The 20,064-nt window shown below is 33.1% G+C and overlaps 1 protein-coding gene across 3 annotated transcripts in view; it reads left to right on the forward strand.

The window, feature by feature from the left end:
- The first annotated feature begins 412 nt into the window (after positions 1-412).
- LOC126892202 (zinc finger protein 271-like) overlaps positions 413-20,064 on the forward strand; it is a 52,369-nt gene continuing 32,717 nt past the window's right edge. For 2 of the 3 annotated variants that reach the window (XM_050661705.1, XM_050661707.1), the window contains exons 1-2: positions 413-555; positions 620-846. In XM_050661705.1, the coding sequence (XP_050517662.1) occupies positions 669-846 (178 nt within the window). In that variant the 5' untranslated portion in view covers positions 413-555; positions 620-668. Of the gene's footprint in view, positions 556-619; positions 847-16,711; positions 16,876-20,064 lie in introns of those variants that run through there. The other variant, XM_050661706.1, reaches the window with a different exon arrangement.

The raw sequence follows: 20,064 nt of genomic DNA on the forward strand, positions 1-20,064 counted from the left end.
GAATTCTTGTTGAAGTTGAATGGGATTTGTATACATTATTATATGAAATTATTCAATTAGCAAAATAAAATTAAACTTCAATGTATTCGAAAAAAATTTAGTGTCGAGATTCCAGTCAAAATAACAGTCAAAGATAAAATATAAAATACAACCGCGAACAATTCAAAGTAATGGGACATTACGAATGATTACGAACCATTACGAACTTGCCGGTCTCCAGTTACGTCACGACTTCTAGATGTGCAATATATTATCTTGTTATTTATAGTATCATGGTCCGAAGTCAGACTACCGACGTCATCAATTGCGACGTTGCCTTTTTCACTTCATGGCTTGTAAAGTAAATGGTGAAGCTCACTATTGTTACGTCAAACGTCAACGTCAATTGTCTATTTACTACTACTATCTTCATCTTCATCTTCATCTTCATCTTCATCTTCATCTTCATCTTCATCTTCATCTTCATCTTCCTTCACAGGAACAGGGAACAGGAACAGGAACCAAATAACCAAAAACTGAACACTGAACGAAACACAAAAATTCGAAATCGTTTTGGTATAAACTTTATATTTCTATTTTCTATTTCTTGTCCGAATTTTTATAGTGGTTTACATTTTAGTTGTAGTTGTAAAATAATTATAGGAGTAGATAAAATCAAGTGTACTCAAATGGAAGTCAAACAAGAAATTAGTCAGGAATGCTGTAAAATAGAAATAGATTATAATGACTTGGATTATGCTCTTTTGGATGGCTTTAAATGTGAAATTCAAGAGGAGTCCAATAGAGAAAGTACTCATGGCACATATGATTCTTTAGACTTTGAAGAAAACCAAAAAACTGAAAAAGGTTAGTAAAAAAATATTTAGTAGTAAAAATAGTATAAATAAATTAACTTTTTCACAATAGTATAGTATATGGCTTAACACGTCATGTGGGGTTTCGCCGCTTTCGCTTTCTAGATCCATTTTACGGGGTGGGTCAGTCCCCATGATCATTGTATTTGTTCACTAATATGTCTTCATTTCTTCTGGTATATTGCCTTCTCTTTTCATTTTGTAAGTCCTGCCCCTTTTAGGTCCTCCTCTACTTCAGTTAACCATTTCGATCTGGGTTGACCATGTCTCCTTTTTTCTCCTGGTTGCCATAATATCATAGCTTTTGATACTGATTCTGGTCCGTGTCTCCATATATTATGACCCAGCCATTTGGTTCTTTGTACAGTAGACTCGCGATTATCCGAGTCTCGGTCATCCGAGCCCCTCGGTTAACTGAGGCAAAAGTCAGAACAGGTGAGTTACAATTTTCAACCATGCCGCAACATTGCCGCCTCAAAATCAAAAAGAGGAGCAAAGCTTATGCAAAATCAAATACTTTTTTAAACAGTAACATTATTAAGGTAAATGCTTTTATCTTTTATAGACAGTACTGTATTAATTTTGTCATTAAAATATCCACAGTTATGATTATTCACGTGTTTTTCTATCAATATAACCAATGTCACTGTTAACCGAGTTTTTCCGTATCCGAGGTAGTCACGGTCCCAGTTACCTCAGATAATCGCGAGTCTACTGTACTTTTATTTTCTTTACTTTTTCACAATGCTTTGGGTTTTTTGTTGATTTAAATGTGTTGAGGTAGGCAGGGCCAGCCCTAGGGATTTTACCGTCCTGGGCAAGATCGTTGACCGCCAGCCCCCTTTTGGTAGATCTACGACTCACCTCCTTCCTTCAGCGATCCCCAACTTAAACCACGATTGTATTTTTATTATGTGTGCTTTGTGCTAAATTATCTAACCTTTCCCGACCGGTGCGAAATACATTTGTATCCCACAAAGTGAAATTTCGTTGTATTTAATTATACACTGCTCAAAACGAAAAAGGAGCCACTAACATAATTTAATGTAGATTGTTTGTTGCATTAGGTAGGAACTTAAATATGTAGTTCCACCCAGTATACACATATAGTTTTTATAAATGAAAGAAAAAGACAAGTTTCTTATGTTTGTTTTCTTGTATTCAATAAAAAACCAAAATTTGATAACAGAGGAGGTGTATAGTTGGTTTAGAAGTTTTTATGAAAATAGTCGTAATCTGAATGCTCTTCAGGACATCACAGAAGATGAATATGACGAGGCTCTATATAAAGGAAAAAACACAGCTCCAGGAAAAGATTCCATCAATTGTAAAATCCTTAGACAACTAGATCCAGATATTCATAAGGAGATAATGAGCATATATAACTATTGTATCATGAATCATGTCTTCCCTGATGAGTGGAAGACAGGCATTGTAATAGTTATTCCTAAACCTTATACTAACCATCAACTACCCCAAAATTACCATCCAATCACCCTTCTCCCAGTAATTGCAAAACATTTTGAGAATATTATCCAAGGAAGATTATATAATGAATTAAACCAACATATTCCAGCACACGAGTTTGGATTTAGAGAAAAATCATCTACAATCCTTCCTCTTTCAATAGTAACATCCAATATACAGGCAGCAAGATTGCAACGACTAAAGGACGCTGGAGTTTTCTTGGACATCAAGAAGGCTTTTGACTCCGTTTGGCATAGAGCATTGTTATATAAACTTCACAGAATGAAATGCTCCCCTTCTCTAATATGGATTATTGACGAATTTCTTAGAAGACGCAGGTGTATAGTTAAGATCAATGAAACATATTCCCATTCATTTTCAGTGCAACAAGGAGTTCCACAAGGTTAACCACTCTCCCCTCTATTGTATAATCTCTATTGCAGTGAGATATGCGACAATAGACTAACCAATACTAATTTGCTACAATTTGCTGATGACACTGCAGTGATATATAGAAAAAATTTAATAAAGACAATGGACTTATTGCAGAGGCAGGTGGATGACACAATATCTTGGATGAATAAATGGAGATTAACAATAAATCCTTCTAAAACAAAACTAATAATATTTAACCATAGAATCCAAGATCACTCACCAACTAGAAACATATGCGACAATATTATTAAACCCTCCCAAACTGTTAAGTATTTGGGAATAGAAATAGATAACAAATTGAAGTTCAACCACCACACAGCAGTTATAAAAAGGAAAAATTATAACTAGAGCAAAACACTTCAGAAGTTTAACATACAAGATAGAGGGAATTACGATTGAAACAGCAGCCAATATTTATAAAATGATTTGCAGGCCCATGCTGGAGTATGGTTCTGCAATTTTCTATAATTCTAAAGGTCCTGTCAAAAATAATATAAAAGTGGCTGAAACAACTAGCCTTCGACAAATTACTAGAATGCGTCATCCTGATAATCCACTTCATAATCCATTAAACAGAATGCTGTATGATAAAACTGGAATTGAACCTATTAATGAGAGACTCAATAAGCTCTTTAAATATCTCCTTATTAATGACAATAACAAAAATTTGATTGAGCCCCACATTGTGAAGATACCAGAGGACAGTGCCCGTAGATATCCAGGAAGAACTCTTTTTGAAGAAATCTGCTACACATCAAGACAATAAACAACTCGTATTTAAATCATCATCAGTATTGTAACTAATTGTCAGTGATATTGTGATTACCGCCACATACAAATATATTTTTTTTAATTATTGTATTGTATTAATATTAACAAAAAACATATACTGTATTAATGTTTATTAATTGTGTAAATTGGCTGAAAGACTTCGGTCGATGGCCTTTTGGTACATTGTATCAATAAAGTATGTCTCTCTCTCTGATAACATTTTGGAATTACATTTGATATTTACGTTAAATTGGCTAAGAATTAATGATGGATTCTGATCTACTTAAAAGGGCCCGAAGGCGTAGAGTGTATCTCACAGAGATTCAAATTGCTAGGGCAATAACTTTAATTCTAAGAGCAACTACAGCTACAGTCCGTCTAATTTACTTACCGTTGCATGTCATTATTTACGTTAGAGATCTAAGTTGACTTCTTCTTCTTTAAGTGCCATCTCCGCGACGAAGGTTGGCAATCATCATTGCTATTCTCACTTTCGACACTACAGCCCGAAAGAGTTCAGTTGAGCTGCATCCAAACCATTCTCTGAGATTTCTCAGCCAGGACATTTTTCTCCTACCTATGCTGCGCCTTCCTTGAATCTTTCCCTGCATAATTAATTTTAGGAGTTCATATCTGTCACCACGTGTTATATGACCCAAGTATTGAAGTTTTCTTATTTTGATGGAATCCAGTATCTCCCTGCTGTTCTGTATTCTCCTTAGTACTTCCTCATTGGTTATTCTGTCTGTCCAGGAGATTCTCAGCATTCTTCTATACGTCCACATCTCAAATGCTTCCAATCTATTGAGGCATTGTTTATTGAGAGTCCATGTCTCCACACCATACAAAAGAACAGAAAATAGTACTCGCTTTCTAAGATCTAGGCTGAGGTCTCTACTACACAATATTTGTTTCATATTAGTGAATGCACTTCTAGCCTTTTCTATTCTAATTCGGATTTCTTTGGTATAATCGTTTGTTTCACTAATGCTCGTCAATAAATAGTTATAATTCTGAACTCGTTCTATCGTCTTATTATTTACGTGTAGATTGATGTTTCTAATATTTTTCTTTGATATAACCATGAATTTCGTTTTCTTTATGTTTAGTGATAGACCAAATTCTTCGCTTGTTGCAACAACCTTATTTAAAATTCTTTGTAGATCTGTAATAGTTTCTGCTATTAGTATTGTGTCATCGGCGTATCTAATTTCACATATGGGTAGGTCATTTATTTTTATGCCTGCTACTTTATCTTCTAATGCTTTTTTGAATATTTCTTCGGAGTATGCATTAAACAGTGATGGCGACAAGACACAGCCCTGTTTAACGCCTCTTTTGATTGTTATTTTATTGGTGTTTAAATTATTTATTCTTATGACAGCTTCTTGTTCATAATACAGATTATTTATTATTCTTATATCCCAAGTGTCGATGTTCTTTGTTCTCAGTAGTTTATTAACGGATTATAAGTTGACATTGTTGCCCAATTACAAAAAATTCTTGAATTACAGTTCTCTTTAGAGTTAAAGAACCGGATAGTTGAGAAAAAGAAAACTCACAAAAAATATCTTTTATCTAAATCAGTTCTGGATTATCAGACTTTTTCACAGCTGAGGGCTAATTGTAAATTGTTAAAAGCTGAAAGCTACAGAAATCATATTTACTTAACAGAATTATCAATAAGAAATAATTTGAAGGGATTTTGGTCGTTTGTGAATTCACGGAGAGGAAAGCCCTCTATGCCCGCTGTGTTGAGGTATGGTGGTGTTGAATCCGGTCATGGACCAGATATTGTAAATCTTTTTGCAGAATATTTTTCTACAGTATATTCCACTCAAATATGTGTCATACCCAGTGACTCACCTACATTTGGTCTTACTAATCTGACTGGTTTCAACATAACTATATCTGATATTTATCTAAAATTATCAGAACTGGATGCGAATAAGGGTCCTGGTCCTGATGGATTGCCTCCTAGCTTTCTCAAGAACTGTTGTTTTATATTATCCAGACCTCTTTTTCACATCTTTAATCTATCCTTAAATACGGGTGAATTTCCAGAATGTTGGAAAAATAGTTTTTTAACACCCATTTATAAAGCGGGAGATAATTCATTGGTGAATAATTACAGGCCCATTAGTATAATTAGTGTAATACCAAAGATATTTGAATGTTTTGTATGTGACTATCTTAAAGCTTCACTTGAAAAACAACTAGTAGACCAACAATTTGGATTTCGGAATAACAGATCAACCGAATGTAACACACTAGTATTTGTGGACTTCCTGAGGAAGGCATTGGAGAGGGGTTGTAGGGTACATGCACTATACACCGATTTCTCCAAGGCCTTTGATCGGGTCAACCATAATATTTTAATATTTAAACTTAAACAAATGGGTGTTAATGGTCCACTTCTTGAGTGGCTGAGAACATACTTGATTGACCGAGTTCAGATGGTGCGTATCAGGGGTTTTGTTTCCAGTGAGATTAAGGTTCATTCAGGAGTACCTCAGGGTTTACATTTGGTGCCCCTGTTATTTAACATATTCATCAATGATATACACCACTGCTTCCGACACAGTTCACCTCTGCTTTTTGCAGATGATCTAAAGTTCTATACAATTATCAACAATACAGAAGACTGTATTAATCTTCAACATGATCTTGATCGGTTGAGTGAGTGGTGTATGTTGAATGCCATGGCCCTGAATGAATCTAAGTGTCATGCTATTTCTTTTGGACGATCGAGAGACCCAATAGAATATAATTATAATATACAGAATATTCCTGTTGACTGGGTTACTGAAATTCGTGATTTGGGAATTAATTTAGACTGTAAACTTTTATTTGAATCACATTATACATCAAAAATTTCCAAATCTTTACAAATGCTTGGTTTTATAAAAAGATGCACTAGAGACTTTCAGAATATTGATGCAATTAAATTACTATATTGTTCTTTAGTTAGACCTCATCTAGAGTATTGTTCTTGTGTTTGGTCTCCATCTTACAATATTTACATAACAAAAATCGAGACAGTCCAACACAAGTTCTTAAGGTACATAGCATATAAACTGGGTATACCTTTTGAGTTAAATCAGTTAAATTATTATCAAATTGAAACCCAATTGGGTATTCTCTCATTGCGTGACCGACGAGTAATTAAGGATGCAAGGATGCTCTATGGCATAATTAATTCAACAGTTTTGTGTCCTCAGCTACTTGAGCAGGTTGGTCTCCATGTACCTCTCCGCAGAACTCGATTAAATCAAACATTCTATGTTCCTATCCATAGAACCAACTATGCATATAACAACTTTTTATCTCGAGCACTAAGATGGGCAAACACTCAACCTGATCTAGATTTCTTTGCACCGAAGTCTGAATTCATCTCTGGCCTCAGACGTTTGTTTGTTTGAGTAGTTGTTGGATATTCATTATTGTGATATATGAATCTGATTTATGTGATTAAGTTTGTGATATTTATATTTTATTGTATTATTGTTTTATTATTACTATTTTATTGTAGTTTTATTATTATTGACACATGTATTATGTATATTGGACTTATAAACTTGTAATCTTATTGGGCAGTGTCCCGTTGAAAATAAATAAATGAAAATAAATAAATAAATGAATTCATTTTAAATCAAATACATCACACAATTTTTGCGGAAGTGGATTATACAGCAAAACAATTCAATGTAAATAAATAAAAACTTTAGAAATAGAAAACAAGAATTAAGTTAAAAAAAAAACAGCAAATCCTGTATAAAGGTATATTTAAAATCCCCAAAAAGGGGCTACATCACAAATACATAACTAGTTTTCGACTGGTTTACCAGCCATCATCAGTGCTTACCTAAAATTAATATAACCAGATAAAATAATGCAAAGATTGAAATTTTGACTACGGTTAAAGAAGCTGTCGGTTATACTCACGTAAAGTTGATACATCCTAACCACCAAAATATAGTTTTACAAAAATATCAGAGCCCTATAAACATTGTCCGTTAAGGAAACGTTTAAAATGCCACATAAAGCATGGATGTTTTAAATATTCTCAAAATGTCCCAGGTAACATCTGAGCTTTAGTGTGACTTTATTACATGGTGGAAGATAGGCAGCAAGTGACAGTGACAAAGAGTTGGATGTAGACCTCCGAACGTTGACGAATGACGAACGTTGAAGAATTAAGTTATAATCTTACGTTAAAGTACATAATAAAAACAGTAAATATAATGAAACAAATACTTATAGTAAAGAATATAAACAAATATGAAGTGTCATCACCGCAACTGTCAAATAAATGTTACCAATTTATGCCAAAATATCACCTTCGTTCTATTATAGTTACAGTGTATCCCGAACAAATGTGCTTCATAAAAACGCTTTATAATGGACCGTGATAGTGTGACGTTAAAACGTCAAAATTTTTCCAAACACGTTGTGTCTAGGTATACGGTAACGTGTACGCAAATAAAAAAGTTAGGTAGAATTAAACGTCGTAACAAATATTTTTCTATCAAACAAACACTAAACATATCAAAATAGCGTGTATCAAAATATACAGTCACTGCCCACGCTAAATAGTCACTAGCTTGATGAAGTTTAACTTTTTTATTTGCGTACATTTTAGCGTGTACCTAGACACAACGTGTTTGGAAAACTTTTTTTGACGTTTTGACGTCACGACTATCATGGTCCATTCATTTATACAAATTAAATGAAACATATTACTGTGTATTTCTTTAGGTTAACATTAATAGAAATCTTTAAATATTATTTCTACGAGTATATAATAAAATATGCCTAGTGGCTGTAACGCCAGCGTACTCGGCAAAGTGATTCTAAAAATGACACACCTACCGCCTAAATATTTCGGGTTGGTATCATGTGACGTCTCGGGCTATGATGCGGATGACGTGCAACGGTAAGTAAATTAGATGAAGTATATAGAGGATCTACTTTTACAACTATGGACTGTAGAGATTGTGGAATTACTGCTCAAACGCTAAAAAATGAATTCAGACTTTGTTGCAACAATGTTTGTTCAGACATTGGTTAAATGCAACAACGCTACCTAGAGTACCTCCTTTGGCCCCTGCCCATCGTAAAGCCAGGCGCTTATTTGCAGAAGAACACATCAATTGGACTGTGGTCTAATGGAGTAACGTGGTGTTTACCAATGAGTCTAGATTTAGAATTAGAATTAGAAGTATGCTTTATTGTCATGAAAAATTATACAATTTTATTGACAAAGCTTATGAAAAGTCACAAAACAATAACAATACAATTATTTACTAAAATTACATAAATCGTCAATATAACACAAAAAAATAATAATGAAGTAAACAGAAAAATGAATTGCAAAATTTAAAATTTTAAATAAATTGCAAATTGCAAAGTCTACCTTAGTAACTAATCGGGCAAAAAGTTAGGCTGCTGCATATGCCACCCAAACATAGATAAAAAAAATATACTACTCGTACAAAAGGTACTTACAGTAACTTCTTAGTTATTGATTAAGAAATTCTTCTACTGAATAATATGGTCTTTCCGATAGGTAGGCTTTTGTCATTTTACGGAATTTGGAGAAAGATGTTGCAGCTTTAAGTTGTAGAGGGAGATGGTTGTACAGTTTTTTTGCGGAATATAATATGGATTTCTTTACTAACTCAGAGGTTGGGGTCGGTAAATAGACGTCAAAGGTAGAATTTCTCGTGAAGTAGTTATGATTCGGTCTTGCTGGAATATTTCTTCTAAATTCTATTTCTAAGGTCTTCTAAGGTCTATTTCTTTTAAATCATGTTGATGGATGTGTTCTGGAGAAGACCAGATAAGCGCTTTCTGGATTCCACAATGCCCATGCTTTTGGCGGAGGTTCAATTATGGTTTAGGGTGGGATAAATTTAAATGTCAGCTCTGGCCTAGTAGTTATTCGGTGAGGGGTGAGGACGGCAGAGCTCTACATTAACGATATTCTTGAGCCACATGTTGTCCAATTTGCTGAAAATATGGGTCCAGAATATTTAGCAAGATAATACAGAGATCTGTCCAAATTCTAGCATATGCAGACGACGTGGACATTATAACAAGAACCAGAGCGAGAACTGCGGAAATCCTAACCGAGCTAGGAGCTAGTAGCAGCAGTAGAACAAATGGGGTTACATATAAATAGAAATAAAACAAAATTCATGGCGACTAACACAAACACAAGAGCTGGAAATGTTGACGCAGATCTAATCATCAATGACCAAAACTTCGAAGCGGTCAAAGAGTTCATATATCTAGGGACATCGGTTAACCCCAATAATAACACATCACAGGAAATAAAAAGACGAATAATAATTGCAAACAGGTGTTATCATAGTCTATCAAAGTACTTAGCTAACAAACGTCTGTCTCAAAAAACTCGTATAAGGCTGTATAGAACATTGATAGTCCCCGTTCTCACATATGGATCAGAGGCATGGACGCTAACTAAAACAGATGAATCCGCTCTGTCGATTTTTGAAAGAAAGGTGCTACATAAGATATTCGGAGCGGTCTGGGAGAACAGAATATGGAGGCGTAGATATAACTTTGAACTGCAGAATATCACTATAATTAAGCGAAACCGTCTGCAGTGGGCAGGACATGTAGCCCGGGCCCCTGAATCGAACATGATAAAAAAGATTTCAACAGCACAACCCGTGGGAATGATAAAACGGGGTAGACCAAAGCTGAGGTGGATGGACGGGGTAACACAGGATGCCGAGAAGATCGGAGTCAGCAACTGAAAAATGCAAGCAAGGGACAGAACACAATGGCGTAGAAAGCTTGAGAAGATCGAGGCCCTCTAAGGGCTCTGTAGCACCAAGATGATGATGAATACAAGAGGGGCGATTATGGCGGAGAGGTACATTAACGATGTTCTTGAACCCCATGTTGTAAAATTTGCTGAAAATATGGGTCCAGGATTTATCTTTGAGTAAGATAATACGAGACAGCATATGACCAGGATAGCACAAAATTATTTGACTACCCACAATATTCAGGTTATGGAGTGGCCAGTGAGGAATCCGGATTTCATTCCCATTGAACACATTTGGGATACACTCGGGAAGCGCTTGAAGGATAGTCAGCCACTAAGAAACCTGCAACATGCCGAGGGAGTTCTTGTGGAAGAATGAGAACAACTGGATCAAAAAACTATTCGGTCTATGCTTTAAAGAATGCATGGATGTGGAGAAGTTCGGTGAGTTGGAGGAGCCCATACATGCTATTTGTTTTGTTTTAAAATAATTTTTAGCAACTTTGTTATTTAAAAAATAAATTCAAATTTTTCACATTTTTATCACTTTTTATTTTTTTTTTACGAAAATTTACAGTTCCGTAACAAAAATTTTGCTATATTTATAGTGAAAACCCTTAGATTTGATTAAATAAAAATAATATAACCATTAATAGAATTCGTTCAAAACTACGAACATCTTTATAGTGGCTCCTTTTTCGTTTTGATCAGTGTATTTGGTTTATCTTTTTTTAATGCGTCTCTTTTTGTGTCTACATACTAATCAAAATAATATGTAAATTGTGTAATCCAAATTAACTACACAGTAATAAAAAAAAACCTTGTGGAATACGTTTGTATCCCACACTGTATAATATGTGGTTTAAGTTTATATGTATGCCCCAGAAATAATGACAAGAGGACATGGGTCAAAAGTGTACTAAACCAGTTTGTTCAAATCATAGCTTTGCCACAAAAATAATTACAGTAGAACCCCGATTATCCGTGCTCCTCGGGACCGGACGTTGGCACGGATAATTGAAAAGCACGGATAATCCGAACATTTATTTCTTATTGTAATACATATGTAATATCTATACATATAGCCCTACCGTAAAAAGACAACAGAAAAAATAAATCTTTCATTATGAGTCTTCCTATCCGCATATAGAGTTTCCGTCGAGTGATCTACAGTGACGCTATTTTGATAAAACCTCAAAAATGCAATTTAAGTAATAGAAAATTATAGCACGGATAATCCGCAGCCCGGATAATCCGCACACGGATAATAATCGGTGTTCTTCTGTATATGTATTCTTTGTAAGGATGATAATACAATGTAATATTTTTTTATTATTATATTTTAATACTTAATAGAGTTTGATAACATTTATTTTTTATTCATTTAACAGATCACTTTTAGAAGGTCGCCAAAAATCCCTTAAAACTCGCATGTGACACACAACTTGGAATAGGTACACATTGTCTGTCCCTTTCAGCTAAAGTGAAAGTTTTACGCCCGGTTTCCGAAAGGATGATCATCTCAAAAATTATGTAATCGACGATTAACAATAGATTAAATGCGTCAGAAACGTCAATCAAACTAGTTTTAACAACAGTCGATCACCTTACAAAAGATTAATCGTTAGTTAACAGCCGATCATAAGTGTTTTGAGTCTCCGAAAGGTCGATTAACCAGTTTCGCTTGTCAAACGGCTACAAAAATGGACTGTTAGCTAATCTGAGTTTATCCGTCGATTAAGAGATCCGGCTGTTAAAGTTTTTTTAGTTTTTTAATTATTGTAATTATTCAAATACCGGGAAAAAATTGTCAAATAACACATATATAAATAAGATAAATCATATTATTCAATAAAAATAAGATTTTCTTGTGGAAGAAATAATTTAAAATATTTATTTAAGAGGAAACAGTAGTGATCAACAGGTAGCGAAAACGCGTTCCAAGATTGCGGCTGTAATTTTGAATATTTTTTCGAGATATTTGGCACACATATTCATAATATAATAAAAAATGGCGGTCCAGAGCCAAATTTGAAAAATATATTAATATGTGAAAATTACTCTGTAATTAAATACAATATTAAAAAAACGAGCCTGTACCGCCATTAAGAAGAACACAAAAATACACTTTCTTCAAATAAACTTTTTTATCCGATGCCTAGATTTTGTGTCATTTTGGAACTACTAAAATTTTTTATTTCATTAGTAGTTCCAAAATGACACAAAATCTAGGCATCGGATAAAAAAGTTTATTTGAAGAAAGTGTATTTTTTAGTTCTTCTTAATGGCGGTACAGGCTCGTTTTTTTAATATTGTATTTAATTACAGAGTAATTTTCACATATTAATATATTTTTCAAATTTGGCTCTGTACCGCCATTCTTTATTATATTACGAATACGTGTGCCAAATATCTCGAAAAAATATTCAAAATTACAGCCGCAATCTTGGAACGCGTTTTGGCTACCTGTTGATCGCTACTGTATCACCTTAACTTGTAGAACATGGATATCTCGGACATTTTTTTATATTTGATTATACATATTGTATAATTTGAAGGGTATACGGGAAAAACCGGCTAAGTCACAGATTAACAATTTTGAGTTATTGGATGTTTTAACCTTTTGTCTGTTGTATGTTTGTCGCTAGCTTGAGTCTTAGATTTTTAACAAAAAAACTATAAAAGAAAGTACATATATATTTCACATTCTGCGAATAGTTTAACTTTGCTATAATAATTCCAGCCCTGGGAATCCAGCATTGTATCTTAAAGGGTAGTGACTTAGCCCCTTTTTGCCCTGTTCAATAAAAAAACAATTGCTTTATAGTAATTAATTCTCCGGATTAAAGAAAATAAAATAACATTCTGTTTATGTGCCGTTGTTATGAGTGACCGTCTGATTGATACCGAAATAAGGAAGCCGTCGCGTCTCGATGTTTTGGACTTAGCTTGTTATTATCCTGTACCGCGTGGACTTAGCTTATTTTTCTCGTGCATGGGCATATATTTATGGGCTTTTTCTCGTGACTTGTCTTGTTGTTGCCTTGTTTAAAGGTTTTAGAAGATGCAAATTGGAATTTACTACAAGATGGCGTAAAAAATGCAATTTCTACAAAAATGGACTTAGCCGGTTTTTCCCGTGTACCCTTCATTTATATTTTTCTTCTTCTAAAAATGTAAGATAACAATGATGCTAAACTCACAGAGCTATTTTTTGAGAGCCTAGAGCTCTAAAAAGCAGAACATAATGATTATAGCGATGTAAATAAGAGGGAAAACGTGTGAGAAATTATAGCAGCTAACTTTGGAGACAATAAAACAGCCGGTAAATAAATTAAAAATAAATACAAAAATTAAATATATAGACCAAAAATAAAAATGAGTATAAAATAGTATAGATCATAAATAAACTGTTTTATATCTTCAACTCTCATCACATACATTTAATGCGTTTTATTCTTTTTGAAATTATCTAGCCTCATTTTTAAAATGCTCTCGTTCAATTCTTGCTCCAAACAAAAGTGGCAGGACGTAAGAGATAATGCATCTTTAGAATCTAAAGATACAAGTTTGAATATAGAGGTTAATATAATTTAAATTTTGAAGAATAACAGCCAATTGTGACAGTATCGATACCCATGATACAATAACCCAAGATATGATATGGACCGTTCCTAATTTCGTTCAGGCCGCGCATGACGTCACGTTGTGAGTAGATCCTTTAAATTTCGAATGCATTGCCATTATGATTTGGAGATTTTAGCTTTTAATATCAGTTGTGAAACTTTCTAGAAGTGCTGTTTTCTTTAGTATGATTAAATATAATTATTGAGAACATATTCTAATAATAAAAATCAATCAGAAACATGATTTTTTTATTATTAGGCAACATACGTCTAATTATACAGTGTGGAAGGCACTTGTAGAATAAAATGATTTCTGTCCTTGTTTCGAAAAATTATAAAAAACGCTGATACTCGTCGATTTTTAAATAAATATCTGCACTTTTTAAACACAAATTTAAATTTACAGGGTGATTCATAAAAGTCAAACAGAGTCCATAAGCTTTATTTTTATTAGAACACCCTGTATATTTTTATATTTTTAAAAGCTGCTTGACAACCTGATTTCAACTAACTATATCATGTAGGGTGAATTATGAACAATACAGGATGAAATTTTGAAATTATTAACTATGGAATCCACTTATGGAATAAAATCGTTTGTGTCCTTATTTTAAAAATTATAAAAAATGCCGGAACAGGTCAACTTTTAAATTTAAATGGGCGCTTTACAAACAGTGATTTAAATTTACAGGGTGATTTACGCAAGTACAGCATGGTCCATGATCTTTAGTTTTAATGGATCACCCTGTATATTTTTATGTGCTTAGAAGCTACTTTATAACTTCATCTAAAAAAAAATGAATCATACAAGGTGAAATTTTGAAAAGGTAAAATTTTTAAATAAATTTCGTCAAGACATTAAAGATACAAAACCAAAAAAAAAATATTATTTGTACTTAGTTTAGAAAATATATGTCTTTATTTAGCTAAAATACCATTATTATATACATACTTTACGATTATTTAACGTATGATATATTATTAGATAATTTCAAAATTTTATGTAGGTACCTATTTAATATCTTGACGAAAATTTAACCTATATAATTTTAAAATTTCATATTGTATTATTCATAAGAGGCCCTATACAATACACTTTTTTGTGATGAAGTTATTTAGCAAAATTGAAAAACATAAAAATATACAGGGTGTTTCATTACAATTAAAGATCATGGACTATGATAGACTTGTGTGGATCACCCCGTATATTTTAATTAATGTTTAAAGAGAGCATATCTAAATTTAAAAGTTGACGTATCCTAGCGTTTTTTATAATTTTTTAAAATAAGGACACAAACAATTTTATTCCATAAGTGGTTTCCATACACTGTAATTTCAAAATTTCACCCTGTATTATTCATAATACACCATACATGATATGGGTCGTTGAAATCAGGCCGTTAAGTAGCTTTTAATAATATAAAAATATATAGGGTGTTCCATTAAAAATAAAGCTTATGAACTATACCAGTCTTGCGTGAATCACCCTGTTTAAATTTAAATTTAGGTTTAAAAAACCTACATTTATATATAAAAATGAACGGGTTTGAGCGTTTTTTTTTAATTTTTTAAAACAAGGACAGAAATAATTTTATTCCATAAGTGCCTTCCACCCTATATATAATACAGGCAGTGCTGTTTTTGTGACGGTACGCGCCGGTACGCCGTACCGGCACCTTTTGGGACAAAAAATAAAAAAAAACAAATAAATTATAGACAAATTTCTGAATTTTTTCGTCGCTCAAAAATAGCTTTAAAATGCCCTTATTGAGGCTAAATTTAAAAAGTTTTCCCGGGGGCACACCCCCCTTATCACCCCTCCCCAGACCCCCCGGAACATTGTGTACCGGAACCTCTATTGTTACAAGAACAGCACTGAATACAGGTATTATACACCCTTTATAATACATGTACTGACGATGAAATAAAGGTAACAATAAAATTGTAATGTGTTAAATGATAAAAAAGTTAAAGCTGCGATAGTCATGAAGCCCATCAGTTATATTTTTTTATTACTTAAGTTCTCTTATTCATTAATTATATTTATGATCACACCTCCTAAGGACTATTCAAATCTAACTATGAATATAATATTTTTGATAAAAGTGTAACAAATTATAAGTAAAATTCACCTTAGACACAAAAATAAACAGTGTTTACTATACGACAACACTGAATATAATGCTGATCTACTCACAGAGTGACGTAGCTACGTTGGCCCCGCCTACCTGCTCCATGTCATATCTTCTGTTATTGTATCATGATCGATACCAAATCGTATGTCAGATCATCGATTACATGATAATTTTACAATAATTGGCGTTTGAGAAACCCATCACTGGTTAACAGTTGATCAAATCTGACAGCCGATTAGATGATCGGAGATTTGAATAACGTTTCGGAAACCGGCTGTAAGACCGTCAGCTGGGAAACGTTAATACACCATTTTCCATTTTATTTGAAAGATACACGCTTAAAAACACATATATTTGCAATATTTACAAATTTACTACATAACTATATTCACCAAAAATCTCTTCATCAACCCCCGACAACAACCATTGTCATGTGATGCCGGGAGTTAATCTGAGAATATTTTTAACATCCCTTAAAATTTTATAATATAATGGAAACTTCACAATTTAAACAACTATAAGGGTTTTTACCCGTATATCTTGGTGGCTTATAACATGTAATGTGAATGTAATGTAATGAATATTGATTCCAAAAACGTTATGTTGTGATATAACCCTTTTTAGGGTTTTTAAATATACCTTTTACAAGATAAGGTTTTTGTTTTGTGATTTATGGTATACAGCCAGTTACAGGAATGTTTTCCTTGTGATATTTCTTCAATTTCAAAAATTGGCCGTTCTCTAAAATTTGCTGCCTGGTTCGCCCACCTCTGAGGCCGGCCGTGAAGGTAAGCATTAATATTAACAGACAATAGAGATAACTAATTTCAGGTACAGAAGACAAAAACACAGGCGTCTTAATCATATTTGTTAGATCATTTACTACTTCTGCTGTCTTAACCCATTTACGGCCAAAGGTGTGTAAACTCACCCTTTTTTGATAGTTTTTTTAATGTTTTCTTTTTGTTGAAGTAAGTAACATCTCAATAGATTAAGGTAAACTGAAAGTCAAACAATTAGGAATGTACGTCATAGATTTAATAACATCATAACCCACCAGTACAAACTTGACGACAAACAAATTCAACAAATTTTTCCTCATATATTAGTTTTTTTTGCTACTGTTAGGTTGAGCAGGAAAGCGCTGTTGCCGAATAAAAACAATATGTATATTTACCAAAACAGCTACCGGCTACACTGTTTCTCTTTTTCTTTAAGAGTGTGAAACAAAGTTTACTACATATCTGTAATATAAGTGTCAGTCATGTTGTAATATAGAAGGTTATGTAAGATTTTTGTTTGTTTATCTTTTTTCTTCTTTTATTTTCTTTGGGAGCTGTGCCCATTTACCCAGCAACATTTCCTAATATTAACGCCTAACTAAGGGCCGGTTGTTCGAACGCTGATCAAGAAGTTGATTATAATCAAGTCCCCTTAACAACCATCGAATAACAAAATCCGTTGTTCGTACGCCAATCAGTTGATTGTAATCAATTATTAATTAACATAACAATTATTAACATAATTGATCAATTAATCAATAATTGTAATCAATTATGTTTTCAGCATGTCAAAAAATCTGATTATTCTCTATGTATTTTTTCAAATCTAGAATATGGCAACAAGGGGAAAATTACGTGCATTCCTCATTGTTTGACGTTTTCTTTATATTGGTTGAAGTCAAACAACTAAGCCTCGCATGCAATTTTCCCCTTGTTGTCATATTTTAAATTGCAAAACATATACAGGAAATAATCAGATTTTCTTCACATGCCATTCCTATTACAAGTAGCAACGGGTATTACGTCATTATTATATTTGATGAGAGGGTAAATGGTAACTTATGTGTGTCATAATATTGGAGGTTAAATATAATGTCAAATTATTGTTTTCAAATTATATTTTATTTATTTAGTTTATATTTTAAGACAGTTTATTTTTTAACCAACTTCATTTTTCCTTCCCTAACTTTGATTGGTCAATTAGGTTCATAATAATAGTTTTTTTGTATGGTAGGTTTAGTTAGATGTTAATTTTAAGAAATGTTGCTGGCTAAATGGGTAAAGCTCCCAAAGACCATAAAAAAGAAGAAACAAAATAAACAAATAAAAATCTCTTAGAATATAAAAAACCAGGAAGGAGTACAATGCGAACTGACTTCTTGCCAGGAAGGAGGTTGCAAATGGCGATCAGCTGTCAGATTTGCTTTCTATCTCCAATGACGTACCTTTGAAAGAGGGAAGGAAAGAAATTCTTAACGATTTTATTACATCTTTGATGTTAAACAAACATCTATAGATCAAGAGAAAATACGTATTAATATAATATTTTGTTGAAAAGTCAGTTAAATAACATTTTATTATACTAAAACTTCAGTTAATTGATTGCATATACAGGAGCTTTACCAGATGTTACGCCTATGCACACAGCTGATCCAATACACAAACACTTTCTACCTCGTTGACAAAAACTTATGAGTCATCCACAGACGTTCAAGATGGCCGGTTCCGCTAGAAATTTAAGGTGTTGTTGATATATGACTGACTCCTTCCTGTTTATTTTATATTCTAAGAAAAATCTTACATAACCTTCTATACAACAACATGACTTTGACACTTATATTACAGATAATTGCCTTTGTTTCACACTCTTAAAGACAAAGATAAACAGTATACGCAAATCAAAATAAGCGGTACGCTACCTGGTGAGCATAGGAGTAACTAGAAATATTGACATTGTTCGTCCATTTTGCTTTGAGTTTGTGTATTTGTATACAAATATTTACGTATTAAAAGTAATTTTATAAGAATCATGAGTCGTTCAAATCGGTATTGTTCCGTTCCTCAATGTTCCTCCTGGGAAAAGAAAAACACAGATGTTACTTTCCACGCTTTCCCCCAAACCGGGGACAAATATCCTGTGCGGATAGAAGGAAAATTGGGAAGTAAAGTGTTAATGAAGAGGCAGGAAGCTTGGAAATTAAAGCTGAAAATTGGTAAACCGATAACAAAAAACATGAAAGTATGTTCACTGCATTTTACCGATGATGATTATTTTTATAGGGGTAAGTACGAATTACACATTTAATTTTAGGTTATGTTTATAGACATAAATCCTTTACAGATTCTAGTTCAAAACAAAGAAGATTTTTAAAAAAGACGGCCGTGCCATCCAAAATGCTTCCTATTGGATCAACTGCAATAAAGGAAGAAGCTGAATGTTATAGTAGCAGGACAGAACGACTAAACCAAAGAAATTCCAATAAAGAAAATCCTGGTGTAGAATGTGTTTGTGAAGAAATAAATCCTGCTGCAGAAACCTCTGAAAATGAAATTGAAGCAGCACATGGCCTATTACAGCTTCTTCAGAGTCAGCCCAATTATAAGGGACCCAAGTCGTTTAAAGATTTTCAAGTCCAAGTGGATACACCTAAAGTGTCTACTGTCTGTGATCTAATAACAACAGATAGTGCTCTGAATAGTTTTACTGGCCTCAATAGTTTCAAATTATTAGATACAATAGTGGAAGCAGTATGTTCAGTTTACAGTGATCAGAGGTCACATCGTTTAAGTATTAAACAATGTATCTTTTTAGTTTTCACAAAATTGAAGTGTGATCTAACTTATGTAACAATATCGCTTTTATTTGGCATTTCACAAGAATTGTGTAACAAATACTTTAACGATATGTTACCCATTTTAAGTAAAGTCTTGAGTTCAGTAATAAGGTTTACAGATACTACTGAAATACAGAAAAACATGCCTGAATGTTTTGAAAGTTTTCAGAATGTTAGAGTGGTATTAGATTGTACAGAAATTTTCATACAAAAGCCAAAATGCCTTTGCTGTCGAATTAGATTTTATTCTCAGTATAAATCTAATAACACTGTTAAATTTATGACAGGTATTTCCCCAGGAGGTTTAATTACATATGTTAGTGAACCATATGGTGGAAGAGCCTCTGATAAAACTATTTTC

Source organism: Diabrotica virgifera, chromosome 9, assembly GCF_917563875.1.
Source record: "Diabrotica virgifera virgifera chromosome 9, PGI_DIABVI_V3a".
Taxonomy (NCBI): domain Eukaryota; kingdom Metazoa; phylum Arthropoda; class Insecta; order Coleoptera; family Chrysomelidae; genus Diabrotica; species Diabrotica virgifera.